The sequence below is a fragment of the Prionailurus viverrinus genome, chromosome B3 (genome assembly GCF_022837055.1).
Source record: "Prionailurus viverrinus isolate Anna chromosome B3, UM_Priviv_1.0, whole genome shotgun sequence".
NCBI lineage: Eukaryota > Metazoa > Chordata > Mammalia > Carnivora > Felidae > Prionailurus > Prionailurus viverrinus.
Window position 1 is genome coordinate 90,971,721 of NC_062566.1, and position 23,325 is coordinate 90,995,045.

At 35.4% G+C, this 23,325-nt stretch overlaps 1 protein-coding gene across 1 annotated transcript in view; it reads right to left on the reverse strand.

Moving 5' to 3' along the window:
• MDGA2 (MAM domain containing glycosylphosphatidylinositol anchor 2) overlaps positions 1-23,325 on the reverse strand; it is an 859,176-nt gene that overhangs the window by 382,803 nt on the left and 453,048 nt on the right. The window contains exon 3 of the mRNA XM_047864378.1: positions 19,416-19,590. Coding sequence (XP_047720334.1) covers positions 19,416-19,590 — 175 coding nt within the window. The remainder of the gene's footprint in view (positions 1-19,415; positions 19,591-23,325) is intronic.

Sequence of the window (23,325 nt, forward strand, 5' to 3'; positions counted from 1 at the left end):
TCCTCTTCAATACCCATCATCTACCCTCCCCTCCCTCCCACCCCCCATCAACCCTCAGTTTGTTTGTCAGTCATATGAAGAAGAATTTAACTCCCATGGAGGGCACTATTCAAAAGCATTGTTTTCCAGATGTCAGCTTCTTCTTGAAAACACTGCTCCATACTCAGAAAAAAAGGAAAGAAATACTACATTCTAACTCAGAGTTTCCCAACTACAGCACACTGCCTTCTCAGTAAATTGCCATTAAGATCACCAGTCATTTATCTTTTTCCCAGTAGAAATACGGACACATGCCATCATTTCTTTGCCTGAATCTTTGCTTTGAGGAAATTTACAGGCTATTTCTAAGAATGCAGAGGTCATAAAAGAGAGGCTGCAAGTGGAAGGAAGAATGAATCCAGATACACATTCTGAAAGAATTAAGATCAAGCAGTTTGATTCTACCTCCAGATGCCCTTCGGTAATTAATCCACCCCACTACAAACACCTGTTTCTTATACCCTACCATAAGTTTGGCACAGAGCTGGTCATTTGGACAGGCTGTATTAAATAATGACATAAGGTGGTCCTTGCCTTCCAGAAGTGTACAAGACCTTCAGAAAAACAAAATTTATAGGCATAAATCATTATATAATACCTGTCAATATACACAATAACTATTAATATAGGTAAACAGTACCTCATATACAAGTCCATAATTTCTTCTACACAATTCTGAAGTACATAAAGCTCTCAATAGGGAGCGTTTTTCCATAAGCCATTTGAAAGCAAAATTTGACATGACCTGAGCTCTTTAGGTGACAAACACTGTCTTCAAAGGATTTGAGGCTATTTATGAAGTTTATTTATCCCACTCCATGATTGACATGACTCAGAGCATGGAGAGAACTGCAGAATATTAATGTTTTTCATCATGAAGCAGTGCCCCAGGTCTCACTGGTAATGTTACAAAAAATATTGTATGTTCCCAAAAAACTTTCTAAAATCTGAAAAACCCCGAGTCTTAAAATGGCCTTGAACCTTCACAAAATATATTGTAGAAATGTAAAATAAAGAGGCAGGTTATCACACTACATTTTTGAGGCATAATTTTTTTTTAAAAGTTACAATTCCCAGGAGAGGAGATGAAGAAGGAGCTCAAGCAATCAGCAAGGAACCTTGAAAGGTAGGCAAGAATGGGTACCTGGAGACAACAGAAGAGTTGAAGACGCAGGACAAGACATAACAGGAACACAGTGTGGGGGCGGACGTAAGCCCAGGCTCTTATGGCGGCAGGAGAGGGAGGGCCGGGCCAGCTAGAATATAGGGGCATGAGGAAGAGGGCACAGGGGAGGAGGAGAACATTGGTTTGGGGTGTAAGGGATTAAATTTCAACAAAATAGGGGGGAAAAAGAAGCACAGGGAATTTGATTTGAATTTGTAAGAAAGTACAGAATGAATGTAGAATTTTTAGTGACAAGTACTATGATGAGCCTGGAATTTAAGAGATTGATCTGGCAATGATCTGCAGAATAAATTCCAGGAGAGTACTAATACTGAAGGAGAGGTCTGCCGGGAGGCTTTTTGCAGGAACCAGGTGTGAGGTGATGAGGTACTGGGATAACATAGTGGAGGTGGGATTACAGAATGGAATCTGTTACTCTATCGCTAATTTAACTCATTCTGAAAATTAGAATAGATTTCTAAAAGCCTCTCTTTACATGCTCACTCCACATTTTGAATATAACTCTTAGGGATGGACACCTGAAAATGTTTGAAAATGAACAAACCCTTCATTTACTTTATTCACAGCCATCTGGATGTCCTGAATGCACATCATAGTTATCTTGTGACACATGGATTTTTATATTCTAAGCCTGAAGATAGACTCAAGTGGCCATGAACAAAAAAAAAAAAAATTAAAAACAAACAGTAACGACAACAAAAAAAACACTGTACTGTTCCCTATGAGAGTTTAGATGTTTTCATTTCACTTTCAACCTAAGAACTGGAAAGTGGCTTGAAAGTAGCCTTGAAAGTAGGCTACTTTTCAGATACTTCAATATTTGGTATTCGGTCATACAAGTGCAGTTCAGAGGCTAAAAACTGTTATTTGAATTTCCCTCTCTAGTAAAAGAACAGAGCTAAGATTTTGAAAATGTAAAGTATCAAGACAAGGCCAGATGTCTTCTCCAATATCCTTGGTCAGAATGACAAGAACCATTGCCTTCAATTGTCAAAGGGAAAAAATAATAAACTCTTGCTGAAAGTTGGAGGTAGAAATCATTTTAATTTTATAGAGCTTCTTATCTTGTATAAAATCTAATGGATTTTTTTTACTCTCTATGAGACTCTTTCCGCATTGTTTTTACAAGGCTAGTCGAGAATTGATATTTTACATTATTTCATCTTACTCATGATCTAAACAAAAATGCGGAAGTGAAGTTTACTAGGCTTTCTTGGGCCTGTTATAAATTTAAATTAGATAGTATAATACATTCTGAATAAATTCAGAGGAAGTATTAGTCATATAATGGCCTCGAGTGTTAAATATAGAGGTAAGCAATAATTTACTCTTCAAACTTCTACTTTATCCTCTGAGACTAGATTCAAAAACATGTGAAGTAAATCTAACTAAACATTGTCTTACATATTTTTCAGATTCGAATCATTTTATTAACTCACTTTATTTGTACAAATTATATCATTCCTCCTATCTTTTTCTTCTTTTTTTAAATGAAATATGTATGCAATACAGAATTGAGAGTAGCAGACTTTGCTCTCAGGGAAGAAACTAGATTCAGATACTTCATGAACGGACTACTAATCACAACACTGAATGCCGACTCCAATTCCCTGGCTGACTCAGCAGTCAGCCTGCCATTGAACTTTGGCTGAACAATCTCACATAGCCAATGGTCTGTTTTTTTTTAAGGGACTTTTACTTGGTTTAATCAATAAATTTACCACTTTATTATGATGGATAAAAAATATATGTAATTTTTAGATGTGAGGGAGAAACTTTATCGAATTTAGATGCAAACTTTTTTTTTCTCTAAACAGTCATCAACTTTTGTGAAAAACTGCTACTTTTCAGTTAATAAGTTTGCTCAAAAATTGATAGCTTTTATAAAACTAACAGCCTAGAAATTAAATTACATTGATACAATAATTACATCTGTTTTCTTGAATTCTTCAATATATTTAGTGGAGGACTTTCTAATGAATGTCATATTATGTATCACTTTTCTTTTAGTACTTTTAATATGCATACTACTTTTACTCATCACTTTATTTTTTAACCAAGTTCTTTTCTAGGTCTGTTTTTCTTCCAAATCTCCAGCTAATTATGAACTTCTTTAGGGCAAAGGCCTTGTATTTTTGTTTTATTTCTCGGCATAGTTTCTAGTAGAATGTTTTCCAATAGTGAATCCTCAATTAACATTGAAAACTGACAGACTCTAATTGGAAATGGCCTTCTGGGACCTCTAATCCAGAAGGCTAACAGAACATTTGGGATTTTCAGAATCAGGTTGAATAGTCACAACCTAAAGGCAGTAAGAACAGGTGCAGAGCAACTGAGAGAAAGCTGCTGATAGCTATTCAAATTGTGTGCCTGTGGAATGAGGGAAGGATTTCAGTAGGTCCTCACTGAGTATCTCTTAAAAGGACATGTTTGTCCATGGGGCGCCTGGGTGGCGCAGTCGGTTAAGCGGCTGACTTCAGCCAGGTCACGATCTCGCGGTCTGTGAGTTCGAGCCCCGCGTCAGGCTCTGGGCTGATGGCTCAGAGCCTGGAGCCTGTTTCCGATTCTGTGTCTCCCTCTCTCTCTGCCCCTCCCCCGTTCATGCTCTATCTCTCTCTGTCCCAAAAATAAATAAACGTTGAAAAAAAAAAAAAAAAAAGGACATGTTTGTCCAGGAGTGAATGGATAATAATCAGCTTGATAAAGATAGGACTACATTGATTTAAAAGCAATTCTTCCATTATGTTCTCTGAACAAGAATCAGTGACCAAGTATGAAATAGGCAGACCAGGTAGGTCTTCTAGAGACCCAAGGACATGTTACAGAATTTGTTCCATTAAATCTGACAACTGTACATGAAACTCACTGTTAGAAGAGAATACAAGATGAATTCAAGACTTCCCCTCCTCCAGAGATGAAATAAAAAATTATACTTTGGGGGTGGGGCAGCTGAGTGGCTTGGCTGGGTAAGCATCTGATTCTTGATTTCTGCCCAGGTCATGATCTCACAGTTGGCAAGTTTCAGCCCCACGTGGGAATTCACACTCACAGCATGGAGCCTGCTTGGGATTCTCTTTCCCTGTCTCTCTGCCCCTTTCCTGTGCTCTCTTTCTCTTTCTCTCAAAATAAATAAACAAAAAAACTATACTTTCAAATTGATGTTGAAATTATTGTTAAAAAGATGCTTTGTGATTATATAAAAATTATATTGAGAATTATATAAGTCAAAATATGTGGTAATCAATATTTTAATACTTATTTTGTACAAAATAACTTCTGATAAAGATTATAAAAATAGAAATAAATCAAATGTGTTGTTCTCTCTTAAAACTAAAATCTACCAGGGTGCCAGGGTGGCTCAGTTGGCTGAGCATCCAACTCTTGATTTTGGCTTAGGTCATGAATTCACAGTTCATGGGTTTGAGCCCCTCATCAGGCTCTATGTTTGAACCCCTCATCGGGCTCTATGCATAGCATGGAGCCTGCTTAGGCTTCTCTTTCTCCCTCTCTCTCTCCCTTCCCCCAGGCCCGCCCACTCTTTCTCTCTATCTCTCAAAATAAATAAAAACTTTAAAAAATGCCAAAAAAAACCCAACCAAAATCTACTTGTTACCATTCCAAACAATGTATCATTATACCAAGTTAAATGTTTTTTCAATATTTATTGTGTCTTCTGAGTTTCCCCAGAGGCAAACTCTTAAGACAAAGATTCAAGGGCAAACAGTGCATCTGAAAGTATTCCCATAAACACCAGTAGGTTATTTGGAAAGTGAGGAAATAAACATAGAGAACATTATTAAGCTAGTGACAACTGTAAGCAATTAGAATTCAGAGTTTGCTGAGGAACTGTGGGATAGTGAAACAGCCTGAGTCATCCTATCCAAGGAGCAAGTGAGCTGGGGTATTTATATACCAACTATTGCTAACAATATTTTGAAGAATATGTGAAGGGCATGAATTTCTCAGAACTTCTGCCTGCTGAGAATATGGGCAGAGTAGACTCTGGAAACCAAAGAAAACCTAAAGGAAGGCATTTCAGACAGGCACACACATTTGGAAATTACTCCCGTATATATATAGAGTAAAAAAAAAAAGTTATTGGAAGGGTCCCAACAACATCTATTGTGTTGATGAGGTAGAGTCTTTAGTTTGGGTAGCCCGACTTATTGAGGTCTTTTACATTCTCCATTTTTATATATGAAGGAACTCTTTTTAAATATTATCTCTGTTATTATCTAATCTTGGGGTTATAATAAGAAAACCAGATTTCAGTTTCTAGAAATCATCCTTCACAGGTGAGTATTCTTCTCTTATTTATTATTTATTTTAAACATTTCCTTTTGTAATTTTTAATTTTGCTTTAGAGAAAGTGAGGCAGGAGAGGGGCAGAAGGGGAAAGAGAGAGAGAGAAAATCCTAAGCATGGTCAGTGCAGAGCCTGACAGGGGACTAGATCCTACGACCCTGGGATCATGACCTGAGCTAAAATTAAGAGTCAGACACTTAACCAACTGAGCCATGCAGGCACCCCTCTTTTCTCATTAAAAAAAAGGCTATACTAGGGGCGCCTGGGTGGCGCAGTCGGTTAAGCGTCCGACTTCAGCCAGGTCACAATCTTGCAGTCTGTGAGTTCTAGCCCCGCGTCGGGCTCTGGGCTGATGGCTCAGAGCCTGGAGCCTGCTTCCGATTCTGTGTCTCCCTCTCTCTCTGCCCCTCCCCTGTTCATGCTCTGTCTCTCTCTGTCCCAAAAATAAATAAAAAACGTTGAAAAAAAAATTAAAAAAAAAAGGCTGTGCTAATATTTAGCTTTAAAATAATCTTGTTTGTCTAAAATATATTGTAAGACAGAATGTAAAACTGTTGGACTGACCCAAATTACTAAACTAGCCTTCTTAAGTAAGCAATAAGTACACTTCTTTATACTTCAGTTGTAGCAACTTTAGACAAATAAAAATTGTATACTTTTTTCATGGACAGAATTTGAGTGAGATATTACAAAAACTGGGAATTTATCGATTAAATTAGCATACTGGTGTTATATTCTTCCACTGAGACAAAGTATTACCCCTTGTTTCAAAACTTATGGAAGAACTGAGAATCTAAAAAATGCTTCAGCTTCAGAAGACATTAACAGAGAGTTCTGAGGGGGAGACGTCTCAGATCAGGACTATCTTCTACCCTGGGATCAGGAACAGTATAATTAAAATCTGAGAAATCAGTAATTTCCCTACTGTACCCATTTTGTGCATATAATCAATAAATGGATTTCTGCTTTTTGTGAGTTTGTTTTGTTAAAGTGTACTTACTTCTAAATCATTCAGATATGCTAAAGAGAACAAAATGACCCATATGTTTTTTAAGATACTCTATAACTTCATGAGTACAGTGTGGAAATGGAGAATAGATGAAAAGAGGAACCAAGAAGACAGCAGTTAGGATAAGTATAACAAATATCTCTAAATCCTCAGTGGCTTAAAACAAAACAAAACAAAACAAAACAATTTCCTGTTATGAATATTCCAATTCAGGGGTGCCTGGGTGGCTCAGTTCGTTAAGCATCCATCTCTCTCTCTCTCTTTTTTTTTTTTAATTCTAGTTCTGATAGTCTTTATTTTACCTTTCATTTTTTTTTTTTTTGAGAGAGAGAGAGAGAGGGCCTGAGTGAGGGGCAGAGACAGACAGGGAGGGAGGGAGGGAAAGAGAGAGAAAGAATCCCATAAGGAGCAGAGAGAGAGAGAGAGAGAGAGAGAGAGAGAGAGAGAGAGAGAGAGAGAAGGGGGACTCAAGCTCACCCCATGCAGGACTTGAACTCATGAACTGTGAGATCATGACCTGAGCCAAAGTCCGATGCTTAACCGACTGAGCCACTCAGGTCCTCCAAGCATCCAACTCTTGATTTCGGCTAGCATTTCCATGATGGTGTGGAGCCTGTTTAAGATTCTCATTCTCTCTCTCTGTCTCTTGTCTCTCTCTCTTTCTCTTCCTCCCCCCCACCCTCCCTCCCTCTGCACAACCCACCTCTCTGCTCATGTGTGCATGCATGTGGTTATGCTCATGTGATCTCTTTCAAAAAAAAAAATCCAGTTCAATTGTTCCTATACTAACTAATCTCCTGTGTAGCTCTCCTCTAAATGGTAACTCTGAGATTCAATATCCTTCCATCACGTCACTCCAAAAACCACAGGATCCTTACACACTTTACTGGAGCCGTCTGTATGCAAAGATACAGTACACAAATCAAGATAATTATGAATTATGTGAGATGTTTCAGGCACTCAACCTGAGTGTGACATATATCACTTCTTCTCACATGCCACTGGCTGAAACTCGTCTCATGACCATACCCAGATGAACCAAAACTGAGAAAACAGAGTTTAATTGTGTATTAAGCAAATAAATATTGGATGAAAGAGTCTACTACAGGTCATGAAATAGCCTGAAATTTAGAAATGTGTTTGTAGCATATTAAAGTGGTTTGATCTTGGTCTTGTCCCCAGGGAATATTTTTAGCAATGAATTAGATGAACTATAAGAAGTAATAATATTTTTAAGTAAAACATAAAATACAAAAAAATTAAATGAATAAAAAGGAAATGAAATTCTAAAACAAATACATTTTAAAATCTTAAAATATTTGTACAGAGATGAAAATAAAATGAAATACACAGGAACAGAAGTAAAAAGGCATATAATTATGCCTTTAGGTTTACAATATGATCAGTTGCACAAATCATGTTAATAGAATGTTAATTTTCAAATGTCTGTTTAAATAAGATTTGACCACAAGATAACTATAGTCAAGAAAGTAAAATAATATAACTAATTTTTTAAGAAGCCAAAGCAAACAATTTTATTAGTAAGGATTCAAATTTTTGATTATAAGGATAATGCTTCTAATTTAGTCTATGTGGATCATCTCATAAATACAGTAAAACTGTGAATCAGATTTACTCAAATTTTTAGAAAAATACTGACAAAATTTAGCATGTTAAGAGAGTCCACTAGAAGATAATATATTTAGAAATGCCTCATACAAAGGATAATATATAAAGTGGAGACAATGAATCTATGAAAAAGGTGCAGGGCATCAGAATGACCATTTAAAATTGTCACAAGAAAGAAAGAGTAGACTTGTTTGCATACTGAAAGTTATAGGAAAGTCAGCGCAATTTAAAAAAAAATCTACAAACACTGCACAAAAAATTGGAGATGCACTTAAAAAATAGCAAAAATCTTGTTAGAAAAAATATATTAACAAAATCTAACTACACTTTATATAAGAATTGAACAGAAGAAATTAGGTGGATTTAGAGGAATGTAATATGTTTTTATCTGCTTGTTCATATCTAAGACCATAGAAAATGAAGCCTTATCAGCATGAGATTGACATAGTCCTTGACTTGGCAGATGTCTCTATATGCCCACCTCTTATTTTCAATGAAGGATGTTAGTAATTCTAATACCATATGGAATGAGATTGGCCATGTGTCCCATGAGTAAATAACTCTGAGAAACAAGTATTCTTCATCTGTAGTATACACAATATTACAAAATTCTGTCTTGAAATTTATTAATAGGGTAATTACCATGACTGTAACCCATTTTTAATAAGCATTGTAATTACTGCATCAAACATTATTAAGCCCTTCCAAACCCAAGGTGAAATAGTCTTAAGAGGAGAAATGGTGAATGAGAAAATCATGCTTAATAAGACTGACTTAAGGTATTTGTTTTCTTCCAGAGCTTACCTTGGTATCATTTGTCATTCCAGCCCTTTTTCTAAATTTTGTTATCCAGAAGTCATGTCGATGGGTCCAGTAAAAATAAACTCAAACAACTCACTGTCAATAATTTTTAACTGTGGAGTTTATAATTTTTTTTCTAACACAGGTAAATTGTTTTTGGGGAATAAATTGGTAACATGACATCCTAATTTCCAACTAATTTCTCAGGTAAAAATGTAATAAATTAATCTAACAGACAAGGACAAAAAAAAATCACTGCTTGCTCTGAATGTAATGAAATGCAGCAATATACCTAAGTGAAATTAAAGTGGGGGATATGTTTCAGAAATAAGAAGGCTTACAAAATGTTTAATGGATATTGAAAAAGATTTGTCTCATGTGTGAACAGTGTCTGCACACATAAAAACTTATTAAGCTAATGCCTCTGAATCTAATTTCTTTTTGAATTAAAAATCATCTTCAATCAAACCCTAACCTTTAAAGTTGTATGACCTCTATTACCCTGTGAGCAATATAGTCATGGCTAAGAATAAGTGAAAGAATTAGGGGAACACATTCTTAGAAAAATTCTTAAGTGCCCTCAAGAATCTCAAGGCAACAAATACATTTGAAGGAGGAGAACTTCAAAATTCAATGAACCTGCTTTACATATATATATTTATATATATAAATATCTGCATCAGTATGTGTGTATATATATACATTATATATTATATATATATCGCATATTTATAATACTCTATTCCTCCAAAAATGGATCTTGGGGCTCCCAATGAGTGGTTGTTGCTTCTTAGAGAGGGCAAATGAAGCAGTGTTCATATTAGGAGAATGTTGACTCTCATCAGTAATTATGAAGTCCTAAATCCTAAAGTTATAATTTCTTAAGATGTTACATATATGGCAGAGAATCATTCAATTGGTCTGAAAACACTGGCAGAAAATTTCAACACAATCTGACAGCTCATCTTTCAAATTAAGCTCTCATTCCTCCTCTAATCCCCCATTATAGTTAGTATTCCCCCCAAATACAGTTCTCATAATCTCTCGTCTGTGCCTTTAGTCCAAATGCTCACTCATTATGCAATACCTTTGGCCTTGCCCTCTAATTTTTATTTTTTTTATTTTTTTATTTAAAAAAAACATTTTTACATTTATTTATTTTTGAGAGACACAGAGAGACAGAGCACAAGTGGAGGAAGGGCAGAGACAGAATGAGACACAGAATCTGAAGCAGTCTCCAGGCTCTAAGCTGTCAGCACAGAGTCTGACACGGGGCTCAAACTCACAAACCATGAGATCATGACCTGAGCCAAAGTTGAACACCCAACCGACTGAGCCACCCAGGGGCCCCTGGACTTCCCCTCTAATTATTTAAACTCCTTGTCAAGACTCTTAAGAGTCTACGGGCACCTGGGTGGCTCAGTTGGTTAAGTGTCCGACTTTGGCTCAGGTCATGATCTCATAGTTTGTGAATTAGAGCCCCGTGTTTGGCTCTGTGCTGACAGCTCAGAGCCAGGAGCCTGCTTCAGACTCTGTGTCTCCCTCTCTCTCTCTCTGCCCCTCCCTGCCCTGTCAAAAATAAATAAACATGTAAAAAAAAATTTTTTTTTATTTAATTTTTTTTTCAACATTTTCCATTTATTTTTGGGACAGAGAGAGACAGAGCATGAACGGGGGAGGGGCAGAGAGAGAGGGAGACACAGAATCGGAAACAGGCTCCAGGCTCCGAGCCATCAGCCCAGAGCCTGACAAGGGGCTCGAACTCACGGACCATGAGATCGTGACCTGGCTGAAGTCGGACGCTCAACCGACTGCGCCACCCAGGCGCCCCAAAAAAATTTTTTAAAAATAAGATGCTTAATAGTCTGGTATTTCCGCTATTTTGCTGGCTAACATGTTAGCCTGTCACAGTTTCATGGATGCTCACTGAAGACATGAGACTCCTGGGTCAGAGACAAAGGACTTTATTATTCATGTCTCTGATGGATATATGAGCCTCATGTTTTCATGGGTTCTCCTCCTCCCTCAGTTTCCAGGGGAGCAAATGGGGGCAGCCCAGGTGAATGCAGCACATGAAGTTTCCTTAGCTCACAGCTAAGGAATTGAAGCTTAGGAAACTTCAAAACTTAAAGCGTCCTCTAACAAATCTGTTCAATCTTTGCTCCTGAGGGAGACATTACCTTTATTACCCTGGTCAGGAAACAAATTTTCCATCTGCCCTGGAAGCAGACACCATCTCTAACATCAGAGGCTGTTTGCTACATAAACAAAACACAAGCTTCAGAATGAAAGCTGCCACAAGACATGTAGAAATGTCATGAGGAATTTTCTCTCAAATCTCATCCTTCAAACTACAATGTAAACCCTACTTCTTTTTTTTTCTTTAATTTTTTTAAATGCTTATTTATTTTTGAGAGAGAAAGATTGAGACCAGAGCACAAGTGGGGGAAAGGGCAGAGAGAGAGGGAGACACAGAATCCGAAGCAGGGTCCAGGCTCTGAGCTGTCAGCATAGAGCCAGACGTGGAGGTGGAAACCACCAACTGTGAGATCATGACCTAAGCCCAAGTCAGATGCTTAACTGAGTCACCCAGGAGCCCCTAAACCCTACTTCTTTAATGAGCAGAGTCCACAAGACCCCCTCACTCCCAGCACTACATTTTGTGTGTCATTTGACACATCATTCATGTTGTGTAGTATAATTTATGTTATTTATCTTACTGCTTAATATTTGTATTCCATTTAAATTAACTATATATTCCATGTTGTCTCTTTAAGCAGTTTAAACTCAATGAAAATACAAGCCTCACAAAATGTAATGGAATTATATATTGAATAGCCACCTAATATTTGTTGAATGCATGAAGAGTCAAAACTTATTTTTTAAGCTTCATCCTAAATGACATGCAAATAAATGACAGTGTATTAACCTGAGTTTTAACTTATTAAGTTTGGAGAAAAATCAGTTAGAATGTGGCACCAATGTCCCTTGTTATTGCCCATCTTTTACTTGTAAGATATCTTGTCAGCCAATTTTATTTGGTGTCAAATATCAAGGGATATGGATTTTTATGAAGAATTCAAGAAAATGTGAAAGAAATCTGGTCTTAAGTTTTAGAAAAAAAACAGTCTTCTGATACAATTTGGAATGAAATTAGTTTTGACTTATAGGAGCTTGATACCCAGGACCTCCAAGGCAAAATCTTCAAATCTATATTTTATGAAGTTAAAAAAAATAACAAATTATACATGCACATAGTTTAGAAAGCCAAATAATTATATAAAACACCACCTCAAGCATTTCTAATACCCAGAGGCAACGTTATCTATCTAATTCATCTCTTAACCAGTCTTGGTTTTGCCTTCAATATTTCTAAATGTTTAACTGCCATTTATAGCTTTTTTTTTCATTTTCCTATTGTCTTACTGATTTTTTCCTGTTCTAGAAAAGCCCTTACTAACTGTACTCACCCTTTTGTACTAACAGTCTCCCATCCTCCGTCTATCATACTTTTGATTAAGTCAAATGCTGCTGTTACTAATGACTATGCTAAGTATTCTTCACAGTTGAACCTTGTAAAATATTTCAATTACATTTCATTTCATACAACTTTTTCTTTGTCTTCTGTTAATAATGCCCATATTTTGTTTGCTCAATTGTGTAGGCACCTATCATCACCATATTATTAAGCTTTCTACGAAAAGTATAAAATTACTCTCTAAAGCCAGGCAACCCACCATTTGCATCTGTTCCATGAAAACGTCCTTCATGGAGCCTCTTTCTTCCAGCTTCAGTTTGCCTTGGTTTCCCTTGAGACCCAATGCACAACTATCATTTACCATCCTGGGAAGATTCCGCTCTATATTCTCCTATATACAAGACGCTTGTATATAGGATAATAATTAATAATATATAGAATAATAATTCACACCCAGGTGAATGCAGCACACAAAGTTTCCTTAGCTCATATCTAAGGAATTGTGAGCTTAGAAAACTTTCAAACTTAAAGGGTCCTCTAGCAAATCTCCTCAATCTTTGCTCCTGAGGAAGACAGGAGCAATTCCTGGGCAATAATAATAATAATAATAATAATAACAATAATAATAATAACAACAATATTATTATTATTTCTCTTCTTATTTCTTGATTTAATTTCTGGTTTTGGTGCTACATACATAAAAGTAGTGTCCTGAGAAAGGGAACAAGGCAGAAAAAAATTGGAAATTTTATAGGTCTAAAAATGTCTTCTTCTAAAAAGGATCTTCTTTGACACATGAAAAAAAACAATGGCTATGTGGGAAATTCTAGCTTGGAAATAATTTTCCTTCCACATTTCAAAAGCTTTACTCAGTTGTTTTCTGGCTTCTTGAGTCTATTAAGACATGTGCCATATTAAATCCTAATTCATTACATGTGACCATTTCGGAAAAAAACACAAAACTCTCTAAAAACTTTTAAGATCTTTATTTTTCTCCTAGTGTTCTGAATTGCATATTGATGTGTTTCTGTGTAGATCTAGTTTACTGCATTGTACTAGACACCTAAGTAATTAAAAATGCATATCCAAATATGATGGGAAATTTTCCTAATATTTTTAAAAAATAATTTCTTCACCTGTATTTTCTCTGTTTGGAATTTCCATTCAAATGTTAGATCAGCTGGACTAATTCTGTCATGTTCTCATCTTATTTTTCTTGTTCCATCCCTTTGATTATTAAATTTTGTTTTACTGTCCTTAAGATTTCAAACTTATCTTTCATAACTTATGTTATTTTTTGAATTAAAAAAATTAATGTTTATTTATTATTGAGAGAGAGAAAGACAGAGACAGAGCAAGGGCAGAGAGAGAGGGAAACAGAATCCGAGCTGTCAGCCCATAGCCTGACGCGGGACACAAACTCACCAACCACGTGATCACAACCCCAGCCAAAGTTGGACACTTAATTGACTGAGCCACCCAGGCACCCCTATGTTATCATTTTTAATATTCCAAGAAATCTTTGATATTCTCTGAAAATTCCTTGTTTTTATTTTTCCTGTTCTTGTTACATATGTGCAATATTTCTTTCTTTTTTTTTTTGAGAATACTAATTAAAATAATCAATAATTTTGTTTTATTTTGTATTTGGTCCCTGAATTCTCCTTGCTTCCTGAATTCTTTTTCCTATTTCTTTTTCTTGGTTTATTTCTTTGTTAAAAGACTGTCTCAAGTTTTGGGGTATAGGGTATATTCCCATTTAAGAATCAGTTATGAAAGGGCTTATTGGTAGTTCTGTGATCAATAGTAGCTTCATTGTAAGTGTATTAGCTAGACTGTTGTCATCAAGTCCCTTACTTGTCAGGACCTGTAGCCTTTCCTCCAAAGTTAATCAGATTTCCTCACAGGAATTCTTCAATATTCTGCCAGGAAGGCATTTTCAGAACTAAATATGAGAACGGATTGTGTCGAATATGTAAACTTTGACTTAATAACCCTGATTTAAGTGCAGTAAGTTACCTCCTGTTTTTGATGATTCCAGGTTTCTTAGTTCAAAGTCTCTCAGTTTCAACACCTCACATAACAAACAAACAAACAAACAAACAAACTAAATAAATAAATAAATAAATAAATAAATAAATTCTAGTCTTCTGTAGGAGTTGACTGGGAAGCTGGTGGAAAAAGGAGGCATAGAATTGTGTGAAATGTGGAAGGAGATCTGGGTGTGTAACTCTTCTGGTATAGACTTTCAGCCAGTTCTTCTGCTTTTACACTAAATTACATTCACACTCAGGAGCTAAGTGGCGTCTCCAATTGCTGAGCTTTTGAAGGATTCTACTGCAGGAGTATGCCAGTTCTGTCCTTTAAACTGATGGCTTTGATTTAAGCTTTCTTTAGTATGCTAAATAAGCAGTGGCCATTTCCTGATCTGATTCTGTTCCTTCAAAATTGTTTTTCCTTCATCTCCTCTCCCATTCTCTCTATCCTGTATGTATGTGTTGTTGTTTTATTCCCTTACCATTGCTTTCACATGGTTCTAGAGAGAAGACATAAAGAAAATACATATGTTTAAGCAGCAACTTTAAGTAGAACTAATTCTACATGTTTCTTTCAAGCATATCACTATTAGTTATCAAACTCTCAGAAGACATATCCCAGCAAAAGAAGGATTGCATTGATTAGCTTTTAATCAGAAATATTAAATAAATGACTAGGGCAGATTTTAGAAAAAAACAATTAAATCATTACATGGCTATGAAATCTCCCTAGTTATAAAATATACTTTTATTAAGAAACTATAGCTCATAGAACGCTTGGATACTTTTATAATTCTTAGGAAAACAAGTGATAGGTCATATAAGTTAAGGAATATAGTTATATTTTGTCAAAATAGTAACACAGAGAAAACAGTATTCTTGGTTGAAATAGTAAAAGTAAATAAATAGATAAAAGAACATTTGGTAGTTGCTTTATAAAACCTATACAGTCCAATTTTTCTACTACAAGAAACTTCAGAAAATTTTGTGGGACAAAATTGCTAATTCAGATTAATAAATCTGCCCAAATTGATCAGAACATTAATACAGAGTCACAAATATTTAAAAATATCTATCTAATAAAAACCATATATATCAATCAGCATTGTAGCAGGTTCCTTTTCTAAAACTAAATTTCCTCATCAAACTAATGATGAGCTATCACGAAATTTTATTTTAGGTTGGTATTAGCTTTAAACTCTAGAAATTTATTATTAGAATACAGGGCTTAATGAGAGATGTACATTTTCACTGTTAGGAAAACTCTCCATAAAAATGGTGGCCTTAAAATTAATACTTTGTTGGGCACATTTTAGAGATAATCTATTACAGGGGATTCAAGGCTAAATTATAATACTGTTTATTAGAATTTTTGTTAAATTCGAGCCATTATGGCCTTAGTTTGTTACTGCAAGTATAGTCCTTATCTGCAGATTTTTCTATATTTTGTATTGTAGGCCCATCCTGTGTTCCAAGTTCTGTTGATATTGATGACAGTTCCACTCAAGAACCAGTTGTGAAAAGATATAGAAATCTACAGTTTAGGTGATGATCTAAAACCATGGATCTAAACAGAAAAATCAGTGCTGTTATTTTATCATTTCTTAAAATAGAGCAAAAGTATCTGAAATAAAGTTGCTTTCTCATTTATGGTTTATCAAAATGAATATCTATTCAATCAAATAGTCCAACATCAAATCAAAATCCAAGCACAGATGAATCTTAAGACTATGATCCAATTTTTAACAAGGTTACCCAATTTAAACGCATGCAGAATTTCTATGCTAGTCATGTTCTTATTAACAATGACAGAACAGGTTTTAAATTATAAAGATTCATGCAGAGAACACATACTTAAGCCTAAAAACCAGTCTTCAGTCAAGGTTATATTTGGAACACATGGATTCCTCAAGTAGGCTTAGCTGTCTCTACTGTAAAGTATTCTCATGAGTTAAAACGCTTAACAATTTACTATCTGGAGGAATTTATTTATCCAGACCTTTAAGAATAGGTATAATCACTTAGAACACATGTCTAGATTCCACAAACAAAGATCTTTCCTGAAGGTAAGGCATTATCTGGAAAGTTTATATTTCAGCAATGTCACATTTATTCATATGGTCCACAATTTAATACATGTTATTTTCTCCAATCAAATAATTTTAGGCAGCTTTCTAATAAATCTTGGGCACAAAGAAAAGTACTGGAAGTACTTCACTCTGATATGTATCACAGTGACATTTCCCTTCAGTGACAGAATAAGATGTTTGTCAGGTCCTGGTTGTATGGGGAAAATCCCAAAGGAAGGCAAAGAAAAAGGAAACAAGCCAGTGTTTTCATTCCTGGCTGTCTTGAAGGTGACCCAAGTCTTAAAAGACCAACGGGGCCTTGGAGTGCTGCAAGGAACAGTGCTATCATTTCTACCAAAATGTGCAACTGAGTCTGGACAGCAAGAGATGTGAACAGATAGAAAAGGGTGGGTATAATGGAGAATAGTACTGAGATGGCTTTGTAGTAAAAGGAGGAGAAAAAGAATATGTTTTTAGGTCCTAACAATGTCAGTTCCCCCTTTATCTTTGATTTTTAACCCAGCAATGTAATTGTCTAAATTATTACTAAACCTATTATGGTGGCAATGAAAGTCACAATCTCATATTCAAAACCTTTGGGGAATGTTTTTCAGAATATTTCAGCTCTTCAGAAGATAATACAGTACATATACCATATTGCGTAATACATCCAGCAGGCTCTGTGCCAATACTGTGTAATCAAATATATAATTTCCTGAGTAAAACATATGATTATTCATACAAAGTAGGGTAAATAAAGAGCATAAAGTCTTTTCTGTTCTTCTATTTGTGTAATTTTAGAGCAGTGGTTGCCATCAAACAAGTTCACATCAGGTTTCACTGAAAAAATTTACCAATAATGCCCAACAAAGCAAAATAAAATACACTCATTTAATTTACAGAACTTTTTAGATTTTGAATCGTGTTTCAGGTATTGAAGTTGTGTGTTTTAAAACGTCACGACCAAAATTATAAGAACAAAAAAGCACAGGAATGTACTCTAGAATGTTAAATAATAGAAGTACACAATTATGTAATTAGGTAAACTAGATTAAATTAGGGTAATTACAAAATATATGAACATCCATGCTGTTTTCCAGAGTGGCTGTTCATATGTAATTTCTAATGAAATCTTGCCATTTGCAATGACATGGATGGAGATAAGAGAGTATTATGCTAAGTCAAATAGGTCAAAGTAAGACAAATACCATATGATTTCACTCATATGTGGAATTTAAGAAACAAAAGAAACAAGCAAAAGAGAGAAGGAGTGAAAGAGAGAGAGAGAGAGAGAGAAATAAAGAGAGGCAAACCAAGAAACAGACTCTTAACTTTAGAGAACAAACTGGTGGTTACCAGAAGGGAGGTGGGGGGGGATGGGTAAAATAGGGGCTGGGAATTTGGGAGGGCACTTGTGACAAGCAACAGGTGATGTACATTAAGTGTTGAATCACTAAACTGTACACCTGAAACTAGTATTGACTGTATGTTACACTAACTGTAATTTAAATAAAAACTTTAAAAGATTATATGTGAACAAAACTAGTAAAAATAGTGTTTTGTTTTGTTTTTAAGGAAACTAACTGGAAATATGTGATTAGGAGAAGGGCCAGAGGCTATATTGTGGTTAGGTGGTAAATGAGTAAGGCCAACCTGTGTGCCCTAGATGCACATGGATGCACACAGGATGCAGATGCCTAAATTATGCCAGGGGATGCCTAAGGGGCTGGAGATGCTAGAGAGAATGGGACAGGACTTCTCTCTCCTCTTTTCCAGGAAGGGAACAAGCATCCAAGAGTGGAAGATGAATCACAAATGCAGCCCTGTTATGCACCTCCCAGTTACCTGAAAAACTAAATAAGATTCAGCAAATGGTGCAATAAAGAAATCATGTATAATTCCAGTCACCTTCCTAACAATGTATCTCTTGTTGCACATCAAAAGGGACACAGTGAAAGGCAGAGAAACAGGAACTCCTCACTTGTTACTATGTCTGAATTACTTGGAGGAGAAAAAACCTTTTTTATTCTAATTAGTAGAGAGTTAAAAAAAATGCAAGTTCTCATAAAAAGACAACGGAATGATGGATAAACCTGTGCAAAAGGATGAAATGAAAAGTAGGCCCTTGATTTGTTTTGGTGGAGAAGAAGATAAGGAGACCAAGAACATTTTAAGTATATTTGCTAAAAGCAAAATGTGAAAAAATGAGCCTAAGAACCATTTGCTAACAGCAAAAAGTGGAAAAACGAGACTGACAACCAAAATAAATCAACAAACACTTTACAGGTGGCACAGCATTGCCCAAGGTACTGGTTACTTTCCACAGAGGTGGACTGAAAGCAGACTCTACCTAGAGATTTTGGTCATTCACAAGCCAATCCAAATACCACTTACATGATGTGCCTTTCCAAACACAAGACCAGCTGACTTCACACAGAGGGAAAGTTAACAAAACAAGTTACAGTATGTATCGCATAATATTTTCTTTATGTAATTACAAACGTATTTATATACATACACATAAAGATACGAGGTATATACACTCAAACTCTAACAATCATGGGTGGGATGATCAGTAACATTTATTGTCTTCTTGTTATTCTGGTTCTTAAATGATTAACATGTATTACTTTATCACAAAAAATTACGAAAGTTTCTAAAACAGATTCTTTCTTCAGGAAATATATTAAATGAGCTATAATTATCTTATACACTCTTATCCTCAACTAAACAGAAGGCTATTTGAGGGGGAACAAACCATAATTTTTCTGAAAGACATAAAGATGAAAAGAAAATATATCTCAAGTTGTCAGACGAAAACCCATAGTAGACCTAATCATAGTTTTCTGGGTAAGTTACTTACAGTACACATCCACTCTGATTGACTTTATCGCCGGGGACCCCAAGCCATTCTCTGCTTTACAGTAATACCGGCCTCCTTGGTGTCGCTGAATATTTGTAATCCTCAAAGTCTCATTGAAGACACTTGAGTCTTGGAATCTGTCAGAGGCACTTCCTGCTGTTTTGGTCCACCTGATCTGAGCAAGCATCAACAAAGATTGTTACTTTAGGTTGGTTTTCTCAAAGAAAAATCAAATAGCCATTACTCATTTGAAGTTTGCTTTCAGAGATGCTATATGCCATTCCTGGCAAATTGCTGGGAAAAAATTTTAAGTTTATGTGCACAACTGAATTATAAAAATTTGATAGCAATTCCATTATTGTATAGTATATGTAGTGTATACAATTCTTATTCAATTGCATAGAATTCATGCATAGCTTAATCAGTGTGTAAGGCAATATAAATATAACATAAAAGGAGTTAAACATATGTAATATGTTGGAGATATGGATTAGTTTCTCTCTTTGTTGAGAATTTAAACTTCCATATTTTTCAAACGCTCTAAGGTACTTTTTATTTATTTAATACAGGAAGGCTCTCAATTTCTTTTTGGACATGCTTCATTATTTTATTTTAAATTTCCTCTTTGATTTGGATAATTTAAGCATGTGACTCTAATGGCTTATTGAGACTATGTGTGTGTGTGTGTGTGTGTGTGTGTATGTATGTGTATGTGTGTATATATATATATATATATATATATATATATATATATATAGGTTGTTAAAAGTTCTGGGTTTTTTTTCTAATGGCTTTGCTTTAATAAGTCCATAAATGACATATCTGTTTTGATAAAAAGAATTTATTTTATATCAATAATTATTTTCAAAAAATGTGCAAACTTTTTCAAAGACAGCATTTTTACTAAAGTGCCAAAACACTTTGAATATATAAAACACTCCATTATAAACAATAGCATTCTTTTAAACACAGCTGTGTATAACAGACTTAGTTTTGGCTAGCAATAAAGACTGGCATTCAACTCAAATTTTGTGTATTTTAGTTTATAAAACCTGAACAAAGCCACATGATGGTAATGTAAAGTGATAAAAAATAGGAAATAAAAACAACTTGGTTTTATTTCTCTCCTTGCCCCTGCTGTATACGATATTTTTGTTCATTTGTTTTTACTTTTAGGTTGAGAAGTGGTTGACAGAAATCCTTGGTTAAACATAGAAGAAGAAATGAAAATGAAACTAAAGACTGAGTCTTCAAAATTGAAATCCTATAATACTCCCATTAGCTATACTATGTTTGTATATTAATTAAAATTTATAATCTAATGATGTTAAAAGTATTTTTAAAAAGTTTTCTACATCATTAAAGTATCAATATGAATATAATCATGTTTGTCCTTAATTGTGAATGAAAATGTTACTTAGAGATTTATAAAAACTGAGTAATTCACAAACATAAATATCAAGTTCTTATTCAAAATGTTCTGTGTGTGTGGAATATAGACAAAAGTCAATGGCAAGACTCCTGACTTTAAGCAATTTATAAGCTGATTACTAATATGCTCATAAAAAGACAAGATGTAACAAGGGCACTGGTTTGACAAGTTGTATTTCCAAGGAAATATCTAGGGTTATGTTTTCATTCAAATTTCAGAGTCTACAAGTAAACAAAAAAAGAAGATTAAATAAACAAATTACATATTTTTTTCTTGCATAAACAGATGCCAATTCTAAGATAATCGATATCTCTAAGATGTAATCTAAGATAAATCATTCCAATTAAGAGGCGTCTGGGTGGCTCAGTCAGTTAAGTGTCCAACTTCAGCTCAGGTCATGATCTCATGGGTTGTGAGTTGCAGCCCACCTCTGGGCTCTGTGCTGACAACTCAGAGCCTGGAGCCTGCTTTGGATTGTGTATCTCCTTCTCTCTCTGCCCCTCCCCCATTGCAGTCTGCCTTTTTCTGTCTCTCAAAAATAAATAAATGTAAAAAAAAAACTAATTCCAATTAAGATGCCAAATTTATTTGGCTATCATAATACTAAAATTGACTTTGAATAATATATATTTCATATTATAAAAAGTAAGTTCGGTATAAATCAATTTTGGAAATGGCCTAGCACTTTCAGAAATTAAAAATGTTATTAAGAGGGGAGCCTGGGTGGCTTAGTCGGTTAAGCGGCCGACTTCAGCTCAGGACATGATCTCGCGGTCCGTGAGTTCGAGCCCCGCGTCAGGCTCTGGGCTGATGGCTCAGAGCCTGGAGCCTGCTTCCGATTCTGTGTCTCCCTCTCTCTCTGCCCCGTTCATGCTCTCCCTCTCTCTCTGCCCCTCCCCCGTTCATGCTCTGTCTCTCTCTGTCCCAAAAATAAATAAAAACGTTAAAAAAATTTTTTAGATACAATGATTAAGTTGGATTATACTGTTACAATACTAGAAATCATTCAGCAATAGGGGAGACAGAAAGTACGTAAGAGTGTGTGTGAGTGTGTGTGTGCCTGTGTGTGCCTCTGTGTGTGTGTGTGCGTGTGTGTGTGACAGAATCAGAGAGAAAAGAGAGAAAAACAGGGAGAGAAAAAACTATGAGGCATACCAGCAGTTATAACCTTGTTTGTCTTAAAATGACCTTATACTCTTGGGGCACCTGGGTGGCACAGTCAGTTAAGCGCCCGACTTCAGCCAGGTCACGATCTTGCGGTCGGTGAGTTCGAGCCCCGCGTCAGGCTCTGGGCTGATGGCTCAGAGCCTGGAGCCTGTTTCCGATTCTGTGTCTCCCTCTCTCTCTGCCCTTCCCCCGTTCATGTTCTGTCTCTCTCTGTCCCAAAAATAAATAAACGTTGAAAAAAAATTTAAAAAAAAAATGACCTTATGCTCTTAAAAGCTGTTGAAGACCTTAAATAACTTTTGTTCATTTAGATTGATTCTATCCATTCATAATTACTGTATTACAAATTAAAACTGAGGTAATATTAAACTATGTATTATTAACTCATTTCAAATTATATTAATAAATTGATGACATATTAACACAAGGGAAATTTTTAGTCAGAAGACTATATTTTCCACAACCAAAAATAATTGTGTAAGAAGAACGGAACCGTTTTATATTTTATTTTATTTTATTTTACTTTATTTTATTTTATCTTATTTATTTATTTACTTATGAGAGAGAATGAGAGAGCATGTGAGCTGGGGAGAAGGGCAGAGGGAGAGAAAGAGAGAGAGAGAGAGAGAGAGAGAGAGAGAGAGAGAGAGAGAGAGAAGGAGAGAATCCTAAGCAGTCTCTATGCTCAGCATAGAGTCCAACAGGGCAGGATCCCACTACCTTGGGATCAAGACCTGAGCTGATATCAACAGCCAGAGGCTCAACCGACTGAGCCACCCAGGAGCCACAAGAATGGAACTGTTTCATAGTTCTGCAAATCTCTTAATATCCAGTTTAGTGAAAAAGAGCCAACTAGATAATCATATTAGCTTCTACATGAAATCTGTTGCTACAAAATGTTTTGTTTCAAATATATGAAGAAAATCTGGCCTCACACCAATATTTATTTGGAAAGGGAGGAGTACTTCAGTAGCCTTTTCAGATCACTGTGGATAGTCTCCTTTGATACTACACTAAAACTCTACAATGGTAGTTTCCTAATGTTTTCAGAGTGAATTCTAAAACCATACCAGTGAACTTTTTCTATTCTGTTACATTAAAATCCATTGGTTTATCTTGCACTTTGAATGGATCTCTCACTCATACATGATTGTGTAATATGGCACATCAGTCATTTGAAAATATGAATTCACTGACTTATGCAGATCTTCTAAATATTCATGCATTTCATCACACAATACCAAAAAAAAGAGCCTATTTAATAATTTCACTGCCAATCTCTTCAGAAGAGTCTTTAAGTGTTAGGAAGCC